Source organism: Tachypleus tridentatus, chromosome 10, assembly GCF_004210375.1.
Source record: "Tachypleus tridentatus isolate NWPU-2018 chromosome 10, ASM421037v1, whole genome shotgun sequence".
Lineage (NCBI taxonomy): Eukaryota > Metazoa > Arthropoda > Merostomata > Xiphosura > Limulidae > Tachypleus > Tachypleus tridentatus.
Window position 1 is genome coordinate 142,025,559 of NC_134834.1, and position 22,222 is coordinate 142,047,780.

The 22,222-nt window shown below is 31.9% G+C and overlaps 1 protein-coding gene across 5 annotated transcripts in view; it reads right to left on the reverse strand.

The window, feature by feature from the left end:
* Positions 1–6,487: 6,487 nt before the first annotated feature.
* The window catches only part of LOC143230474 (chloride channel protein 2-like), a 66,584-nt gene continuing 50,849 nt past the window's right edge, over positions 6,488–22,222 (reverse strand). For 4 of the 5 annotated variants that reach the window (XM_076464107.1, XM_076464106.1, XM_076464105.1 and 1 more), the window contains 6 exons: positions 21,793–21,869; positions 18,625–18,675; positions 17,376–17,411; positions 15,552–15,656; positions 14,549–14,635; positions 6,488–7,658 (listed from right to left, as the gene is read on the reverse strand). In XM_076464107.1, the coding sequence (XP_076320222.1) occupies positions 7,473–7,658; positions 14,549–14,635; positions 15,552–15,656; positions 17,376–17,411; positions 18,625–18,675; positions 21,793–21,869 (542 nt within the window). In that variant the 3' untranslated portion in view covers positions 6,488–7,472. The other variant, XM_076464108.1, reaches the window with a different exon arrangement.

Genomic DNA, 22,222 nt, shown 5'->3' on the forward strand with positions numbered 1-22,222 from the left:
TTCGTTTTTCAATGCCGCTAAATACAATGGTTCCTACTTTGGAGCTTCTATATCCACAACCTGAACACATCTTTATGATCTAAGTTTATGAAGTTTAAGTTGCGTCGTAGCGTTTTTACACACTCTTCATAAAAAGTTATCAATGTTTCGTGACATAACATTATCTACAAAATGATAAACAATGTCGAAATGTAGTTCTGATGCATTCTGTTTAGCCACAACTTTATACTGAATGAGTTGCCACGTGACATGCTGATTTGCATATTCAAAATCATTTTAATATATCATATCCTGGCCTCTGAAGCATAATATATATAATACACTTTTACTGCTTTTTTTTTTTTTACTTTTTGTGTGTTTCTTTGAATATGTTGTCTACCTCTGTACATAACATTTGAGCATGTTGAAATTTTCACATTATCTTTCTGTTTAACTGTGAATACCTTACAACCATCAAGTTATTGAAACAAAATAAATATTCAAATTATTTGGTACAGCTGAAAACTTGTTGAAATTAATTACATCAGGCGAATTGGATGACCAGTAATATCAAAGTGTCGCGTTTTTAATAGTTGAAACTTAAACCCTTGTGCAAATTAATTGAAACAAGATGGAAAATTACGATTCTTTCAATTTTTTGCGTTTTATTTCTGAGAATCCAAAAATTACTCACATTGATACCGTTTTTCTTCATTGAATTGGTAAGAAGTTGTTTTTTGACTGGTCTCCTTGCCCTTCTAACGCAATTTCGAATAACTTAATATTCCTCAAAATTTCGTCATATATCCCAAAAATAGATCGACCGTACTGCAAAACACAGTTAATGATGTGAAAAAATGACTATTAAAGGAAATCAGCGGGTCCAGCGAGCCTACACTGGCAACCATGCTGAAAATATCGTAAAATGACCATTTGTTTCAATTAATTTGCACAAGGGTGTAACACACGAATCAGTACTGCAAAAAGAGCATAAAAAGCAGGATTTCTCATTTAAAATTCTTAAACCTAGAAGGTTATTACGGCTTCTTTCCAAACGTAGTCCATTTTTAACTTTGTTTTTATTGAGTAAGAGGTTTTGACTTTTTAGCTTTGGAAGCGATATAACATTTTTCCTTAAAGTGGCAATGTTTTATTTTTGCGTTCTTCTAACAAATGGAAAGAATAGGAGATTTCACACCTAATTTGGCTTCAGAATTTCACAAAGGTACCCAAACTATAACATTGGTATTTTTCAATAACTTTGTGACAAATTTTATCTTCATATCATTGGACAAGATGGATGCACTTCATGTACGCTTTTCAAATTGAAACTCTTTTTCTTGAAAACTCAATGTTTATCCCATGAGTTGTTGAGAGGATTCCAACTGTGACCGATTTTATTACACTTATCAAGAAAAGAAGGATAAACGTGTGAACGACTGGTTTGATTTGTTTTGAATTTCGTACAAAGCAACACGAGGGCTATGTGTGCTAGTCGTCCCTAATTTTGAAAGGTAAGACTAGAGGGAAGGCAGATAGTCATTATCACCCACCGCCAACTCTTGGGGTACTCTTTTTACCAACGAATAGTAGGATTGACCGTCAATTTATAACATCCTTACGGCTAAATGGGCGAGCATGTTCGGTATGACGGGGATTTGAAGCCGCGACCATCGGATTATGAGTCGAGTGCCCTAACCACCAGGCTATGCCCGACCACGTGTTAACGACCTTTTGAAATTTTAAGAAAACGTGTGAGATTTAATTTAGTAGTCAGAAAGAAAAACGTTTCGTAATTAAACAAAACATAATATAACGTGACTAACAGATTCTTGGGTATATATTTTTTGTCATTTTACTCATAATCGAAAATGTTTAAAAAATTACTGATCAAAATTTTTCCACCTGTTTTCATGAAATCATTGGTGCTAAGTAACACTTATACTTATCTCACTTCAATTAAATTATTTTAGGCATATGCCAACCATGACTCTGCATTATAAACATTTACTAAACACTTTCAAAATAATTCAAACTTTGTAAGAAATATGTTTGTTATTATAGTTGTATTTTTTACACACTAAGTACAAGCCGTTGAACATTCTGCGCTCTTTATATATCCAGAAAACAAGTCCTAAAATTCCCAAACAGAAGATGAATGATTTTTTACAAATATAACTATTCTATTTAATATTAGCAATTTAAAGCAAGTAATATTAAAAGCGAAGTGCTCACAAATTATTTGGAACAACGTTTACCACATACATATAGTTTCATCAAGAGCAGTAGTTCAGACATTTTGTGAAGATTTCGTTGTTTGATTTGAATTTCGTACAAAGCTGTCTGTACTATCTGTCCGTAATTTAATAGTGAGAGACTAGAGGAAAGGCAGATATTCATCACCTTCAACTTTTGGAATACTCTTGCCAACGACTAGTGGGATTGATCATCACTTTATAACACCTTAGTTGCTGAAAAGGGCGACCATATTTGGTGGGAGGAGGAATGGAATCCACTACCCTCAGATTTGGGAACTAAGCATTCTAACCACCTGGCCATTCCTGGCCACACTTGAATGGATCCAACACCAATTTTCTATGGTAGATTATTATCACCATACATTAAAGACAGAAAACAGGTGAAGATTATCGTGCTAACTTCCTAAGTATCAAGTGCCCTTAGGCTCTATCTGGCAAAAGTTGTTAGCAAACATTCACCTTTTAATGTTTACATTTCTAAACGTATTTAGGGCCAACTTAAATCTTTCACGTTACCCATAATTTACATGATATCATTGGAATTACGGTAAAAAAATATGTATAAGTGTACCCACCTTATTGAATTAATGCATTTTAATTATTGTGTTTTTGTTTTATTATATTGCATATTCTTTATTATACCAGCATACTACATTAAATATATTAATTATCATGTTAATATTCAGTTCTGATCTAGTTAATAGTAATTAAATCTACATAAAATTTACACAATTATTTCTCAAAGCATTTCCATATTGATTCGAGAATACTAAAAAGTTGTAACAACCTATAAAAATAGCAAACATTGATACAGGTAATTATGGAAGTGTTTATTACTGTCATAACGATAAAACTTTATATATTAACTACAGCTGATCACAGTACACAGTGTGACCTGACATTAGCAATTCTGTGTAAAATAATGCTTTTGTTGATTGGATCCAAACTTACAGTTTTAACACTTTTGTTATATTTTTATACTGTTAAAAAAGTTCTGACACAGTAAACGAATATCCAAAACAACAATTGTTCTTTAAATGAAGCAACTTAGGATAACTTTAAATTATAAAATATGGAATGTATATCTTTCTGTGCCAGCCATCCCTAATTTAACAGTGTGACCCTAGGCAGCTAATCAACACCACCCACCAATTTTTCAGCTACTCTTTTACCAAGAAACAGTGGGATTGAACATTACATAATAACACCCCCATGGCAGAAAAGGAAAGCATATTTGGTGGGAAAGGGATTTGAACCCACAACCCTCAGATTAGGAGTTGAGCTCCCTAATCACCTGGCCATGTTTGTAACGATTTGAAAAAAGTTTTGGATTTACAAGTACAAAATAGTTTGGTTTGAATTTTGTCCAAAGTTCCTCAGGGCTGCCTGCACTAGCCAATCTAGTTTATCATTGATATACAAGAAGTAAGGTTGTAAGTCATCACCATTCACCACCAACTCTTGGGCTACTCTATCATTACATTATACTACCCCACAAGGCTGAAAAGATGAGCATATTCAGAGATGGAGATTTGAACCTGCAACCTGCATATTGCAAGTCAAACATAATAAAAATGAGGATATGCTCGGCTCAATACAAAATAAATATTTTGTGTTATTCTGTCATATTCTTTAGTCATTAATCTATGATACCAATACCCTCAGGTATTAACATAGTACCACAAATTACCTAGGTTTTTAGTTCTAATAATTTAACTTTTAATAAAAAAATTAACAAATCACAAAGAAAAACTAACTAAATTTTTACAATAACTAAATTACACTTTCAATAGAGGCATTCTGCACTAGTTTCTAGGTAGAATCTTTGTATATCAGCATGCTACTACACAAAACTATACTTGCATATGACTATAATACCATAATGATTTGTTTGTTTGTTTGTTTTTTTGGAATTTCGCACAAAGCTACTCGAGGGCTATCTGTGCTAGCCGTCCCTAATTTAGCAGTGTAAGACTAGAGGGAAGGCAGCTAGTCATCACCACCCACCGCCAACTCTTGGGCTACACTTTTACCAACGAATAGTGGGATTGACCGTCACATTATACACCCCCACGGCTGGGGGGGCGAGCATGTTTAGCGCGACGCGGGCGCGAACCCGCGACCCTCAGATTACGAGTCGCACGCCTTACGCGCTTGGCCATGTCAGGCCACCATAATGATAATGACCAAAGTTGATTTCGAAAACACGTTTCAAGTACTTGTAAGCATGCCACTAAGAAGTCTCAGTTTCTGTTTAACAATGAAATCTATGATCAATTGGATTGAGTTACTATAGGGTGAAGATTAGCTCCATCACTTGCAAATCCACTTCTCTGCCATAAATATCATTCTTGTATCTTCTCTAATGTATTAGCTTGAACGTTACAGCTCTTGATGCTGCGACTTCTTTACCCTCTTTATCTATGTTGGTTAAATGCCAGAAGAAATTGGATGGTAAATATAGATGGCTGTTTTTGTTACATGTTATGGAGAAGTGTTTTGTAAGCTCTGCCAAGAACTTGTGAAGAATGATTATATATGTTCTACACAAAACAGGGAACTTTTATATTAAGTCCTCCTCTAACCAACTTTTGAAAAGAAACTAGGAATACCAGGAAGCTCGACTAACATTTGAAATATGACAAACATATCATATTCAAGTAATGCTTAAGCTTCGTAAAGAGGGTCTTAAAAGAGCAATTCAAACAGTTAGTACTTTACTTGTTCAACAGTTAACTGAGAAATATATTTGCAACAGGAAGCAATGGTTGCATCTGTAAGAACCATTTACTTCTTAGCAAAAATAGCAAATCCCAAATATTAAAAAGTATGAACATTTGCTATTATCAGATGACTTTCTCAAGCAATGGGTGGAAAATTACAGCAGCTGTTTGACATATGTAAGCAAAGCTACATCTTGTAATTTGTATTGCTTATGTTCTATATTATTGTGAGGCCTTGGAAGTGTATAACAAATATTACAAAAAAGTACCTGTTTCAGATGATGGGAAAAGTTTAAGTTCATCTACCAATTAAAACAATTTAATGGAGTTTTAAAAGATTGTGTTGCACTTTCAGTTTAACCCAGAACCATAGCCATGGTGATAACTGTCCACCATCAAAAGTAATTGTTGAGCATTTCAGCCATGTTTAGAGCTGCTCAACAATAATGTACAAATATCTTTTCTTTTTTTTATGTTACATTTTGAAATGTGAATAATGGTGTGGTAAATTCATAACAATTTAATGTAGAATATCCTGTTTGTAAAACAAAACTTTTGCATCAAAATTATTCATTCCTGTTTATCTGTCATTTCAAGTGAATGTTGAGCTTTCCTTGAAAGAAATGCAGCACTGGAAGCAGTTGCCATTTTCAGGAGACAGTTGAATGCTCTGACAGGTACCACTGTTAATATATATATGACAATGGTTGACAACTAGTCAGATATCAACAACATGAACCAGTTTTCAAGTTTGATTTGTTTTGTATATATTGATTGTGATGAAGTAAAATATCTAGGAATGTAGATTACAAGAAAATGAGACTGTGGTAAGACTATGGATTTACAATTTAGGAGTTCAAATTCCCCAAGTGGGCATAGCAGATAGCCAGATGTAGGCTCGCTATAAAGACACACACACACACGAACATAATTTTTTGCACTTTCAGTGGTGTCACTAATTTTTGAGGAAAAATAAGTGGTGTTTATAAGCAGCTGTCAGAGAAAGTTGGATAGGAAATTCCTTATGTACATTTTAGGGTCCCTCTTTTATCCTTAACCTGGACTAGTGCTAGAAATAAAATTATGTCTGTGAAAAAGTTTTTCCTGTTGTCAAATATATATTTCACACATCATCATTAACTTACGTCTGATGGTAGTGCCAATTTCAGCTACTCGAGTTGAACATGAATAATATTTTAAATAAGCTGAGAAGTAAGACAACTGCATAGAAAAAACCAAGATGCATTCATTTTCTCTAAGAGTAGCTACAGTGAACTATCTGAACATATTTTTTTGTTTTTTTGCAACTTTGTAAAAATTATATTTAAATATCAATCAATAGTAATAAAAAATAGCATTGGGTAGTCAAGTAATTTATATAAAGTACAGTATCTTTCATCAAAAATACTGGACAACATAAACTTAATAGCATTATGGGAATAAAATAATAAATGATTAGTTAAAAAGTGTGACAAAAAATAAATAACTGATTTGCTTATTAGTAGAAATGAAACTCCAAACATATTGTAAAAATTAAATAAAAACTTTATTTCGTTTTTATCACAATTGAGTGAAACATGAAAAAAAATTACCTTATTTAATAAATACAAGGAAATTGTTGATGCCTTTTTTCTATAAAATAAAAGCACACCTGAAAATTATATCACCTTGTTTAAAAATGTCTTTCTTGCAGAATAAAATATACTCTTAACTTAAAAAAAATCTTATCTTCAATTGCATATCTACTTTTTGATAAAATTATTACTATTGTATTGATTTTATAAAGATAGAATTCTGATTGAAATACCCACGTTTAGTTTGGACAAAAGAAATGTTCGGGTTAAAGTTTTAATATTTTAAATATATAAATATATAAAATTATGATTAGGTTTTGAACAAGATAAAAATTCCTTCATAATGAGCTTGCATCATGATTTAATCCATTCCATGAGCTCACAATATTATAGCTGGTCAAACAATTGAACCTATATTTTCTCACCTTCTTTCATTATGAAAACTTAGAATTAAATTCAAATGACATTGTAACACAAATCAGTGTTTAATTTTTTTTAATCTATTTAGTTAACCTCATTCCTAACAGTACTTTCATACAGTGACTCATCTTGTATTTCCTGGAAATTTTATGACACAAGACAAATCTTAACATTTTAAAAACACGATTAAATATTTACTGAAAGGTCTGTAAAAGTTTAAAAGCAAATGAAATGAAAAAAGAACTGTATTAATGAGAAATATTTCTGTAAAAATTGGAATTGTATGTCAGATGCTTTGGTTACCTTCTAACCAAAACCTTTCTAATACAAAACATTCAAACTTCAAAACATGAAATTAAGTAACAATGCATGATCATCTATTACATTTACAATTTGAAATTTTGATTTTATCCCTGTGATGTTTGAAGCTTGTAAATATTTTCTAGTTCATGGTGAAACAGCAGCTTTCTAACAATACAGTTGAAACTAATTAAGTACCTAACAATACGTTCTTCTACTCATACTATAGATGCTTTTCGAGTAGCTGTTGAATCATTATTATGTTCTGCATTTGAATTGTTTTCAGGACCATCCTCTGATTCTGATTGAGTTTCAGATGGAGGTTCAGAGGATGCTGTTCCATTCTCTACTTCCACAACCCGAGTAAACATTCCACTATGTAAATTTTCGATAGCTAGTCGAACCTGAGATTAAAAGAAAATAACCTTATGAAAACTTTCAACATTAAAGTGTATTTTGTAATTCCCTTCATTTTCATATAACTTAAGTAAATGTTCTCACAGGATGTACTTCACGTGAATTTTGTGCAAATTAACAATTTAAAACCACAGATTACCAGCTTAACTTCTCATCCAAACATGTAGAATTTTAGATTTAATCAAAAACACTAAGTGTCAAAAAAAAAGGTGTAGCCAAAAAAGAATTGAACATGCAACTCAAAGTAATGAAATGAAAATCAGTTGCCAAACTGGCAACTACACTTATAACATTGATAAAAACAATTTTACAGCAAATATTCATTTGTTTGTTCATCAGGCAAATTAAATTATCTTTTGGTCACACCTTTTTTTGTTTTATACTTAAAGTATTTTTTGGTTAGATATGACTTTGTCAAAACACACCAAGTAAGAAACTGGAACTTGATAGTAACCAACATTAGCTTTAGGATCATAACCATATTATTTGAAATGTACCAATACTTTGCAGAATCAACCATATTTTTTTTGAATTTATAGTAATATCCTTTATAGTAATTCCATGAAAACTAGATTAACAATTTGTTATAGTAAGTTGCTGCACTTGGTACAGTCACATCAAGCATCATTATTTACTCTAATTGCTTAAGATAATATCAAGTATTGCTAAAATGCTAACACCCTTTAATTAAGAGAATTTCATAAAATTTAGTTAATTTGTGTTCAAAGGTTGCCAATGAATAATCATCAATAACTAGCCATCCATTTGATTCTTTTGAAAGCTTGGTCTATAAACTATTAATGTAAATTGCTTGGCCTAACTATTACTTGTGTACCTGCATATGCTTTCACACTATAGTTTTGTTACTCTAAAATCAGCAGTTTGTAATACAAATGGCAAAAAACTAAAATATGTCTCCCTTTATTTTTAGTTGAAGCTGTAATAAAAATTTTAGACTGAAAGCTCATGACATTTTGTGTAAACACATGCAAATAGCTTGGTCACAAAACTAAGCTATTTTGTGGAATAACTTGGAAAAGTGGTCTATATTTATACCAAATTTCATGCATACTTGTAGGTTTTAAAGATCAATCAGTGTACCTAAGTTGAAAAAAACCAAAAAACATGACAGTATATTTTTATTTTTATATCAAATAAGCTTTCCATACTTTCAGTGAAAAAAAAAATCTATCAAAACTGGATATTTTATATCTTGTGTATTTCAGAACTTTCACAACACAGGCTCAGTCAATTTGACCTCTGTGTTCATTTAAGTTTGTTATAGTTATGATTCTACTAACTTTTAATACAGTATGTTTATCTTCACAAAATAAGACATGTTTTTAGTAAACTTTGTAAGTCTTTCACATAAAGTATTTTTAATAAGCTAAAAAAAGATTTGTCCACGTGGAGTATTTTTTACATTAAGGTTAAAAATACTTTTCTTCATCTCAAAAATTTCAAATTTCATTTGCATAATCTATAAAACTTCCTGCAGACATTTCAAATATTTGTTTTCAATAAAACTATATTTTATCTGCTAATTTTTCTTCTGTAACAATACAATGTTGGTCAATTTGACAGACATTGTAACCACCAAAAACAAATTAAAAATACCTGTCCTATTGTAATTTCCTGCAAACTAATGTATTGAAGTTAATGTGGAAAGGATACTGTTTACAACCACTGAAATGGCCTGGCATGGCCGGGTGGGTTAAGGCATTCGACTCATAATCTGAAGGTTGTGGGTTTGAATCCCCATCACACCAAACATGCTTGCCCTTTCAGCCATGGGCATTATAATGTAATGGTCAATCCCACTATTCATTGGTAATAGAGTAGCCCAAGAGTTGGTGGTGGGTGGTGATGACTAGCTGCCTTCCCTCAAGTCTTACACTACTAAATTAGGGACAGCTAGTGCAGATAGCCCTCGAGTAGCTTTGCACAAAACTCAAAAACAAACGAACAAATAACCACTGAAAGACGAAGTTAGATATCTATAATCAGTACACTAAAATTTATCTGGAAAGGCTAAGATTACATCCAAATCAATGAATAAAATACAGAACATCAACATGACCTCATTGTCTTGTTGTTTCTAGTTAGAAGTTAATTGGCAAACCTGAATGCTTTGCTGAATCTAGTTAGAAGTGTACTGAGAAACTTGAGTACTTTATTTTTAGAATTTTATGAAGAAACCTGACTGTTTTGCTGAATCTAGTTAGATGTGTACTGAGAAACTTGAATGTTTTGATCTATTTTTTTTTAAATAAAAGTGTACTGAATGAATTGATAGCTTACTTTTAATATATGTTAAAATGATAGGATTGGTAAATTTAAAAGTTATAATTTTCCTAAAATAAAAATGTATATCCAATAAGAACTTACCCCTTTTACAAGATTAGCTGTTTTCATTAAGTGATGCCCTCTCTGTGCAAATCTTTTCTTTATACTTGCCACAAGCCTTGCATTCTTCCCTTGTTGGAATAGACTCTCACCACACTCCTCCACTGCACGTTCACTTCGAAGTTTGATAGAAGGTGTGAGCACCAGAAAGGTGGGGAGGAAGGGTGGGAAGAATGAGAGGAGGCAAGTACCTATCAGAAATACATTTTCAGTATAAGAAAATTAACCTCTTCTCACAAGATTAGCTAGAATCCCACACTGAGAAGAAGGAGGGACAGGTGTAAGGTAACAATAGAAGAATCCCTGGAAGTGTCTGAAGGATACCAATGATCATAAGAGAAAGAACTCCAGAGATCAGACTAAAGGAACTGCACCACTTCTGAGCCAGATATACTTTTTGCCCTGCATAGAAATGCATAAAACACAATGTCATTGTAAGGTATAGAGTGACTAGTTTGTATAAGATCATATATGGCAAGTCAACTACAACCAAAACCTCCTCTAGGTGGAACCAAATCCATGAAACGGTAACGATGAGGATTCTCTCCATCCCAAGAATTGAAGATTACAATTTGAACCATTTCCTGGGTAGAACACAAGAATCAACACCCTACAACAATTAAGGACTAGCCATCCAGCATCAAAAGGATGGAATCAACTAGTGCAAAGACTCATGTTGATTGATTCACTTACATCCAACACCTCAATGCCTGGAAACCAAGATCCATGTAAAGGTAGGATAATTGCTCCCAATCAAACACAGTGAATTGTATGTGTGTCAGATGAATTACAGGTGGTATGGAATATGTAACAGGAAGCCACATTAACCTTAAGGTGACAGATTAATCACTTTATCTGGAAATAAATAATAGCAGGCCTTGTAAACCATGAAGGTGATGAATCATCTTCATGGTATTATATATGGTATATGAAGGCCACATCAGCCAGGAAGAAGGCAGGTCAACTCCATGTGTTGTGATAAGGTGATCGTGTCCACCAATGAGGGGACAGAACAAACCCTAAGGAAGCCACATCACATCTACACAAGCAGAACACCACTGCCCTACTCTCAACTGAATGGTTATAGCCAATTGTTTAGTGTAAACCATTCTGAAGCAAGACTCCATCTACCATCCCAGCAGCTTGGAACTGGAAAGTGGTAAAGACTCTTATACTCCACACAGAGAAGAGGGTACAAATGCATTAGAGAATCTGAAGGACCTCACCAGAAATAGTGCAATAGGTGACCATGACACCCTATTTTGAAAAAACACCATACCAAGACCTTCACTCCAGGCATGGCAAGAAAAAGCAACCTTCTACTTTACCCATGCAGTCCATGGATGATATGGTCCAGAATGAACATATTTATTAAGCATTTATCATGAGGTAGATAACCTTCCAGCAGACTGTAAGGTGGCCAAAGCAGAGGTACAGAGCTATGGACAAGTGATTCAAATGGAGGGAGAGTCAGGAATGGAGAACTATATTAATGTCCAAATCCAGAAGGGGAAGATGCCTGGTAGGCCTCTGTTAATCTTCCATTTGCCTGAATAAACTTTCATGGAGGTTGGATAAATGAAAGCAGCTAACAAGGAGATGTCTTGACACATGAAGCCAGATCATCTTTCCAAAGACCAGATGAAAGTCAAGCAGGACAGGGAGATTGGGATGAACAGCAGGGGACTGAGGTTGAGACAAAAACAGTGGAAAAGGGACAGGTGGTGAGAGGAGTAGGCATTGGAGCTTCAAAAGCCAGGGCTTTGTTTGTCAATGGGGTGCAGTCAGGAGAACCTGACAAGGAATGGAGTGTACCAGATAAATGATGAAGCAGATGGGAGGGGTACACATAAAAGTATTTGTGACACCAATATTGGCTGAAAGCATTGACATGTAGCACCTGAAGACATGGAACAGGTGACCAAAAGAAGAGCAACAGGGTTTTAAGGCTTGTGGAAAATATATCCAGTTGGGAAGTACCTGATTTTCTTGAGGACCACAAAAAAACAGGAGTAAAATTCAACTCCTGAATCACCTTTAACAGGGACAGTAAACAGGTTGTGCAGAAATGAGAAAAGGGGAAATAAAAAGTGAGAACAAGACCCTTTGAAAGAACTTTTGTCGCACACACTGATCCTTGACAAAGAGTAGCCAGCAAGGAAGAAAATCTAACAATTGAGCTCTTATAAGCCCTGAACCTACAGGATAGTCACTGATGCAGGAGATGACAGACATGAATATGTTAGCATGGGTCTTGATTGAAAGAAATTGATAAAGAATGGAAGACAGAATTAGAAGGCATGGAAGGTTCAAGTCGAGACAAAAAGGCTACAAAAGTTGAAAAGATGGACTGTTGACAGGAGGATGTTATCTGCTATTCATATTATCAGGTATCATGTCAAAGAAAAGGAGCAAGACACAAGTCCCTGAGATAAATGGAAGGCAAATTAATTCAAGTTTGAATAGATTCCCTACCTATAAGGTCCCAACAACAAAGAAGCCATATGTATAATGACAAAACTAAAACAGAAATATGGGCCAAAGTGGAAGAGAGAAGATGAAGGGTATCTGAGAAAGGTAACACAAAAGTGAAAATATTGGGCATGTATGAGGTTAACATTAGTTTCTGAAGTCCCCCCAAAGATACAACAAGGAAACCAACAAAAGAACATTCTGCCCTATGGTAAGCAAAGCAGGCTAGCTTAGAGGCTAGCATGAGGATGCACACTGATCTCATCACTAACTGGGAGAGAAAGTGATCAGCATTAATGCAAATATTGGGATGGGAAAGAAAAATAAAGGGTTGAGTAGAATGCTCATGCAACAGAAAGGAATGAAGGGAACAAGAAATAAGGAAAAGAGACAAAACATTACAAACCTGAGATACAAAATCCATGAAAACCAAGAAAGTTGTACTGGAATATTCAGGATAGAATATATGCACAACGAGGAAGGACAATCAAAATCAACATCCTGCTGAAGAAAGTCAGCTGATTTAAAAGGAGTATGGTCAACTTCAGAAGACAAAGGGTGAGCCAAGTGGCATTCAATCTTCCAGTGGAGAAAACCAGAAAGATCTACTATCAGGTCACCTGTACCTTAGGCCTAAGATGCGAGTTGTTATTGGTGTGACCCCTGAAGTGGTAAAGTTGATTTCAGATTTTATAATTGACTATACTACACAAAAGGATAAGTGCAGGAAAACAACAACAATAAACTGAGTAGAAACGTGGTACTATACGACGAAAATTTAAAAACACTTCAAACTAAATTCAGTGTGTCACACAAGAAGTCGCAATGTAGAAAACAAAATGTCTGTACTCGAAAGCTGCCAAACAAGTGAAGGTTTGGTGAAGAAATGTAGAGAGAGTCATGAGCATTACGTGAGCACACTATGCTACTATTGGTTAATAGACAATGTATGATAACTTACGTAAAAGATATGTTGGAAGTTAATCTTCCAACAAGGAGAGAATGCAAAACTTGTAGCATGTATAACAAAAAAGTATATACACACAGAGGACAGCACTGAATGAAGATAACTAATCTTGTAAAAGAGGATAAGTACCATATCAGAAATATATTGTTCAGTGTACAGATTACAAAAATAAATAAAATGAATTTAATTTTGTAGGAAAGAAATGTGCTTTTTCCCAGATTATCTAAAGTATTTCTAGGAATTGGTCTTACATTTCACATAAAGCAAAACAGTGCAAACAAATTAACAAATGTACTGTTGGTGTGAATGTGCTTTGTAGTCATTATGACAAAATTCTATACACTGAATTAGACAATTTTTGGAATACTAAGTTAACTTATTATAAAATAGTACTAGACTGAGGAAAAAAAAGATGATGAGGTTCTTATGTGGTAACCATAAGTAACATTAGACCATGAAGTTTACCTGTATATATTTAATTTTGTGTGTTTATAGTGATGACTGACAACTTAAATTCAAACATTTATATAGTTTGAAACTTTTGCAATTTTGACATATATTTCCAAGTCTCGACATTTTGTTGAAATTCAACAATTATTAAAACACTTAATGTAAGCTGGTAGTGTTAGATTTCACCAGGCTGTATAAATATACTGTAACTACTTTACTTTATACAATGGAAGAGTATATTATATATCAATTAAAAATAGACTGATGTACCAAAAGTTCACATAACAATGTTTAAACATGGAGTGACCTTTCAGCTTTGTGCTTTTTGTAACAAGACTAACATGCCAAAAATGTAAGGATTATTTATCTACAAAGAAATATTTACAAACAAAAAAAACAACTACATTTTACATACATTTTCTCTTATCTAATTACTTTTATGACCAGAAGAGGAAATTTACATTTAAAATGTGATCATTAGTGCTTACACAACCCTAAAAAGGAAAAGTAGTCACACTGAAACTTTATCTGGGATAAACTTTCATATAATTAACCTATATACTTTCAGTATCACACACTTACCTCTTTCAAAGCTACGACACCAATCAATCGTCCAATAGCTGTGACATAAGCATGATTTAACCCAAGCATAGAGAAGAGAGAATGAACCTGCACATAAAGTATTAGTAACAAAAAATAATAATAAGTTGACATTCCGTGTGTTAAAAACTCCAAAGAAACTTAAGCTATGAAGAAACTTGAATCAATATTGAAGTTTTGTATTGAAAGATGTGTGTACATGTGCATGCATGTTGTTATAGCCAAGCCACATCTGGATATATGCTGTGTCCACCAAGGGAAATCAAACTCCTAATCTTAGCATTGTAAACCAAAAGACTTACTGTTGTCCCACAAGGGGACACATTCAAAGGAATCTTCTACTGTTCTAATCTTTCAGAGCCTATTATTATGATATGAAACACAATGAAGTATTTTTTGGTACACAAAATGAAGTCTTTTTATAATTACCTTAATTTTTGATTCTTGTTTTAATGACAATGAAATACGGTTTTTGTTACATATTAAATCATAAACATAAGATATCCTATGAACAAGATTGTTTAATCTTTCATATGTTTCATATTCGAACTTTTGCTGTTTTTTTCTCACCAATCTTTTAAAATTTTGTTTGAAACAATTTGTATGGAATTATCAAAGGCCATAATTGCTACTAAATTAACTTTAAATATTTATTTTAAGAATAAGAAAATAATAGTCACTATCTTTCATTTTTAAGTTTAATTTGACAGTTACTTCAAATATTTCAAGTCAAATCACCAAATTAAGTCTTCAGCTAAAGGAGTTTAAGGAATCAACTATGAATGAATTGGCTGTATAATAAGTTGGTCAAGGACCACAGTTACTAAGATAATGTGGTAGTACTTTAAATGCTAATACATATTATACACTACAATATTTTACCTGTTTGATTACTTATTCTTAAATAAACTTTTATTAGAAAGTATTCTGTAAAAATAAAATCATTATTTCAGCTTTTACTGATACCATAACTTCAAAACATTACTTTGATAAGGGATGTCTTTTCCACAAGCTGAAATGGTGATGGATCAATGTGACATTTGGTGAAATCCACAGGCTGACTAAGTTGATTTTCTTCCCATGCTAGTTGCTGATTAAAAATAAATACTTCTTTCAACTCACTAATTTTACAAATACTTTATGATAAAAAATATAAAAATCACATTAAACCACACATCAAAAAAATGGTATTTGAACTTGGAAATTGTAAGCAAAGTCAGTTCTTATAAAAACAGGTTGATTTTTAAGACTTATAACATGGATAAATTAATATGTAGAATTATACACAAACTGTTCTATACATTAAAATACTTTTATTTGTGGGATCTTGGTTCTCTTACCACTTTTCACTAAACAACTATACACTGGTATGCAATGAAGGCTCTGTCTGGTAAGAAGGTCAAAAGCTCCCACGTACAAGAAAAGTACTTTAACATAGAGAACAGCCCACATTATTTTACAACACAGATTGTTGACAGGGGAATGACATCTCTCAGCTTGTCATTTCAAAATATTTACATGCAAAGTCAAAGTAACTGTTAATGTTACTGTTACACAACTAGCTTAGAACATATCTGTAATAAAGAATATTTAGATAACTTTTCTAAATTTCATATAAATCATTGTTAGTCAGATATACAGAGGTTGTAAATATAACACTAATCCTTTCCTTGGGAGAAAAGTTTACAAACAGAAACAGTTATTTTATAGAAGCTTTCATCAATTCAACTCTATTTCCACTAATAAATCCTTCATTTTGGGTGTGATAACAAAGATTTCAGTATGCAAGCCCTGATGATACTTATAATCATATCCAAGTCATCACTTCCACATTAAAAAAAGAAAAAAAATTAAATCATTACATCTCCATCAATCCATATTGGCTAATGATAGGATTGTCATAACTACAATATTAAAAATGTGGTAAAACAAAAATTTGTGCTTTCAAATCTAAAAGTTTTAAAGGGTTTTTTTGGCCACTTCCCTCCTGCTAAGACAGAACAAAAGTAAAAATTTCACTGTGAGGCATGTGGGTAACTTGAGAATTGTGAAATATCGCATTTGAACCCTAGTCTGACTTGAAAGTACAGTATTATTTTATCCTCTGCTTGATTGTTATCCTATGTAGACATAGCAACCAATTTGATGAGTTTAACTGCTTGTCAGTAAGCTACAATTTACACTACTGTCAATGAACATCTTGTTTTATATGTTAACTTGCATTATTTATTTTAATATTCCACATAACATTTCCATAATATGCACTTTGTGAATACTTTTAACTACATCAGTTTATCAGAATAACATATCTTTATAAAAATGGAAACTAATACATCAAAACTAATGTGATGCTGAGTTGTGGAAAAAAAACTAAACCAGAAAATTATCATCAATTGAATATTGATGTGTTTGTTACATTAAAGTAGAATAATTAAGTTATACTGTCTCATATATTATTATAGCTTTAAATGAAAGTAGTTTTCTGTTAAACATAACCAAATCATCAACACGTTTTTTTATAGAACTCATGCATGTAATTTTGTTTGTACAAATAATTAAATTCCTGAATATTCTCATTTTATTTTTACTGAAAATTTGTACTTCTAGAAAGAGATTATATTAGTAATGTGTATAACAGAATTAGGTAAAAGTTACTATAAAATTGGTACTATGGAAAATGTTATGAAGACAATTAAAACCTGATAAATTATTGATATGTTCTAAATAATAATTGAGCAGACACTTTTACTCCATCATGTATATAAATATTAACTATACACATTAAGTAGAGAAAATGCTTAATACTTACCTCTTCAGGTGACATGTCTATTATTCGTTCTTTTGGCTGCATAAATATTTGAATATAACTGTAACTTGGTTATAAAATAAAATGTTTCAACAAAAACACTGAATTTTATGCTTTGAATCAACTAAGACAATTGAAATTCTCACAGCCTAGGGTATAATCATATTAAATGTTATTTTTCATAGTACTCTGTACCCAATTTAGCTCAAGTAACAAATTTTAACAAACACAAATACCAAAATTACTAAATGTTATCTTAAAAATATCTGCATCATGATATTGTTTTTTATTCTTCCTAAAACTCAAATGCTAAGTTTATTCTTACATCATTTAGTAACATTCCACATTACACAATTAAACAATTGGTTCATTAAATTTTTTGAATAAAATACCATAACTAAACTAACAATTTAGCTCATTTTATAAAATAAGGTCTCAAGCTTCTAAAACTAAGATTTTATTTCTGTATTACTATACCTAATTAATATGATAAATAAGCCAGCAATATGAACTTATAACTTTGTGAGCAAAGTATAACATTTCTAATGTTTTTCCATCATAATCAAATAAATGGCCAAGACTCCATTAATAAACAGTTAACACAACCACAGAAGACACACAGCTTACATGGAAGAGTAACAGAAGATACTAAGCTTATTAAGAAGAATCAAGGAAAATACTCAGTTTACATGGAAGACTGTCACAGAAGACAGTGTCTTTCTATACCAAGGCTTATCTTAATAGAACACTAAGTTCAAAATGTCTGAAACTTTTAGCAATTCACTCTATATATAACATCACTATCAAAATATTTACAAACAAGTGCAATGAAAAAGTAAAATAAACTTAGATTACAACTTGAAACCTCTGAAAGCTTCCATGCTATATACTTCATTGACTTGTTTTCTTAAACAATGGAGATGACTAAACCCCTAACTAACTTTAAGATGTCCTATTTCTTAACTTACAGCTAAAAATATCATTAACAGCAAAGTAATCAAACTGATGAGATAATGTACTCTAATATTTATAAATAGATACATATGAAAAGTATATTTAATTAACCATACTGAATGCCTTATTGATTTTGAGTTTTCTCTTTTAGTACATAGCTTACTCTGATTGAAAGACATTTAGTTATATGATTTACACAATTAATTTTATAGGATAATACTTTAAACAATTTCTTACCACTTGATCGCAAATAAAAATCTAAGAAAAATACAAGTTCTTGTATAATTTGTAAACTTACTAATTGTACACGTTTTTGCACATTTGGGGTTGTTGGTCCACTACCATCAGACTAAAAAAAAAAAAGTATTATACAATAATAGTTCAAGTAGAAAATCTTAAAATATCACTGGTTAAAATAAAATACAATTTCATTATTACATATAAAGCATATATTATTAAATCAAACGACAATTTAACCAGAACTAACACGATTCATAACAAACTACCAGTGGATATAAAATGTCAATTCAACAAAGGTTAATACAGTAATTTGATTACTCCCAGCTATATTAAATCTAAATTTAGGACATTATTTAGATACATGTTAATTTCTAATATATGGATTTTCATAAAAAAATGTTTAATAATTAAAACTACAGATGTTAATGTATGGATGAATGCTTGTATGCCATTAACATTAACTTGCTTAAATATTTAGTTATTTAAATACAAACTAAGAGAAGCAAATTTACTTATTTAATTCAAATATGAAATGTGTTTAATAGCACAACAAAACAATACATGAACAAACTAAACTCCAACTTTAAAAAAAAAAAATACAGAAAACAACACAACAATACTTGAACTATTAATTTGTGTCTGTAGGTACAAAGAGAGCTAGTAACAATCAATTAATGGAGAATAGTGTAGTCTTAAACATTCTTTAACATATTCTATTTTATTTGAAATCGTTTTTGATAATTACCTTGAAAAGAAGACAACCGATATTTAAGTACCTGAACTTAGCCACCAGGTATAAGTGTCTTGGTCATTACTACATTGTTTTTCCATGAACAGAGAATTTTGCAACTTTTATATTAGTTTCTTTTTTATTTTAATTTAAATGCAAAAATGGCTCGTTTGGGTTGAGAAAATATTTTACATAGAAGAGCGAACAACGTTTCGACCTTCTTCGGTCATCGTCAGGTTCACAAAGAAAGAGGTAACTGACCGGAAGCTGACCACATGTTTGAAAGGGGTTGTGTAACTGTGTGTCGAAATGTAGAGGGCGGTATTAGATGTTTGAATATATAATTTTATTTATTTTATTATATTAATATAGGTATAAAGGCATTCATTTATATTGGTTTATTTTGGGTTTAAGTTGTTGTATAAGTAAGGCTTCTTTAATTTTGCGTTTGTTTATGTTTGTTTCTTTATTTAGTATTTGAGTGTTTTCCATGGTTATGTTGTGTTTATTTGACTTGCAGTGTTCAAAACGTGTGAAGGTGACTTTTATGTTCTTTGAATCTGGTTTCCATTTTCTACTTGTTTCTCAATATAGAAGTTGTGGCAGTTATCACATTGTATTTTATAAATAATGTTGGTGTGGTGTTTGTCAGTGTAGTTTTACATAGTATATACCTCAGTTTTGTGCGGGTTTTGAATAAATTTGGTATTAACTGGAATGTCATATTTTGTTACTAATTTTGCCAAATGTTGGTTATTTGTTTGCTGATGTCAGGAATATATGGTATACAGCAGTATATGGTTTCGTGGTTTTTTGATTGGTGAGCTGTATTTACTTTAGTTGGTTGATTTTGCTTTCTGTCTAGGTGTGTGTGCATAATGTTTTCTACGGTTTGTGGAGGAAACTTATTGATGTTGATGAAGTATTGTTTTATTTTGTCTAATTCATCGTTAATTTTATCTGGTGAGCATAGTTTTATGGCTGTGTTTATTTGGTTTCTTAGTATGTTGAGTTTTGTTTTGTTTCATGTGCTGAGTCCCAAGGAATGTATAGTCCAGTATGGGTGATTTTTCGGTGGATTTCTGTTTTGAATTGTGTGTCAGTTCTTGTAATTTTGAGGTTAAGAAATGATATTTGATTGCTTTCTTCCTGTTCACATGTGAAGTTAATGTTGGGATGTATAGAGTTAATGTGATTGAAAAAATTAAGTATGTGTTCTGTAGATTTGAATCCATAACCGTGTCATCTATATATCTGTACCAGTATAGTGGTGGATGTAATGCTGTGTTGATTGCTTGTGTTTCAACTTGTGTCATAAAAATATTGGCTAGAACTGGTGATACTGGGTTGCCCATGCTTAGGCCATTTGTTTGTATATAGTTTTGGTTGTTGAACATGAAGTTTGTCTTTATCGTGGTGAATTCTATGAGGGTTGCTAACTGGTTACTGGGAATTTCTATAGTTGGGTTAGGGTCTCGATATAGAGTTCTAAGGCTATCTTGCAGGCTTCAGTGGTTGGAACTTCTGTAAAGAGGGACACCTAGACAGAAAGCAAAATCAACCAACTAAAGTAAATACAGCTCATTCAAAAAACCACTTTACCATATACTGCTGTATACCATATATTCCTGACATCAGCAAACAAATAACCAACATCTGGCAAAATTAGTAACAAAATATGACATTCAATTAATACCAAATTTATTCAAAACCCGTAAACTAGGTCTATTATGTAAAACTACACTGACAAACACCACACCAACATTATTTATAAAATACAATGTGATAACTGCCACAACTTCTATATTGAGAAACAAGTGAAAATGGAAACCAGATTCAAAGAACATAAAAGTCACCTTCACACGTTTTCGAACACTGCAAGTCAAATAAACACATTAACCATGGAAAACACTCAAATACTAAATAAAGAAACAAATATAAACAAACTTTAAAATTAAAGAAGCCTTACTTATACAACAACTTAAACCCAAAATAAACCAATATAAAGGAATGCCTTTATACCTATATTAATATAATAAAATAAATAAAATTATATATTCAAACATCTAATACCGCCTCTACATTTCAACACACAGTTACACAACCCCTTTCAAACATGTGGTCAGCTTCGGTCAGTTACCCTTCCTTTGTGAACCTGATGATGACCAGATTGTCGTTATTACCTTCTATGTAAAATATTTTCTCAACCCAAACGAGCCGTTTTTGCATATAAATTTCTCAACAAGTGGGTTTCACGACATCACTGATTATTTTAATTTAGTTTGTATAAAATTTGAAATTCCTTTGTCTTTAAAATATTTTCATAACTTGAAGGTTTGAGCTTAAAATTAATAGTTTTATAAATACAATATCTCTTTCTTGTAAGCTATAAAATTCACATATATTTATCACTAAAATACATGGACAAGCTTATGTCCTGATATTCGTTTTGCAACATTTATGAAGGAGTTACACTACACTGATAATATAATTTACCTTATCACCAGAGTTTGCATCTTGTAGAGTCAAAGATTTCTTAAAAACTGCTTCAAATGCCTGCCTTAATCTTGAATCTGGTCAAAATTAAGGTAAATATGTCATGTTCCCATTCATTATTCACTTTTTATTAAAATTAAAACATTTCAGCTTTAAAGGTAGAATTCATATTTTATCATTCACACATAACTGAAACTTTCTATTAAGATTAAAACATTTCAGCTTTAAAGGTAGAATTCATATTTTATCATTCACTGCAATTAAAAGTATTTAGCAAGTAAATGATTTTTGTATTTACTGATCCTTTCAGGAACTGTTGAATTAATTTTTAAATATATCTAAAAGTGTTAAAATTTTTAAGATAAAATACAGCACATTTTTCAAAATAAGCACAACCCGATCTCTTTATGCACTTCTTTCTACACAGTTA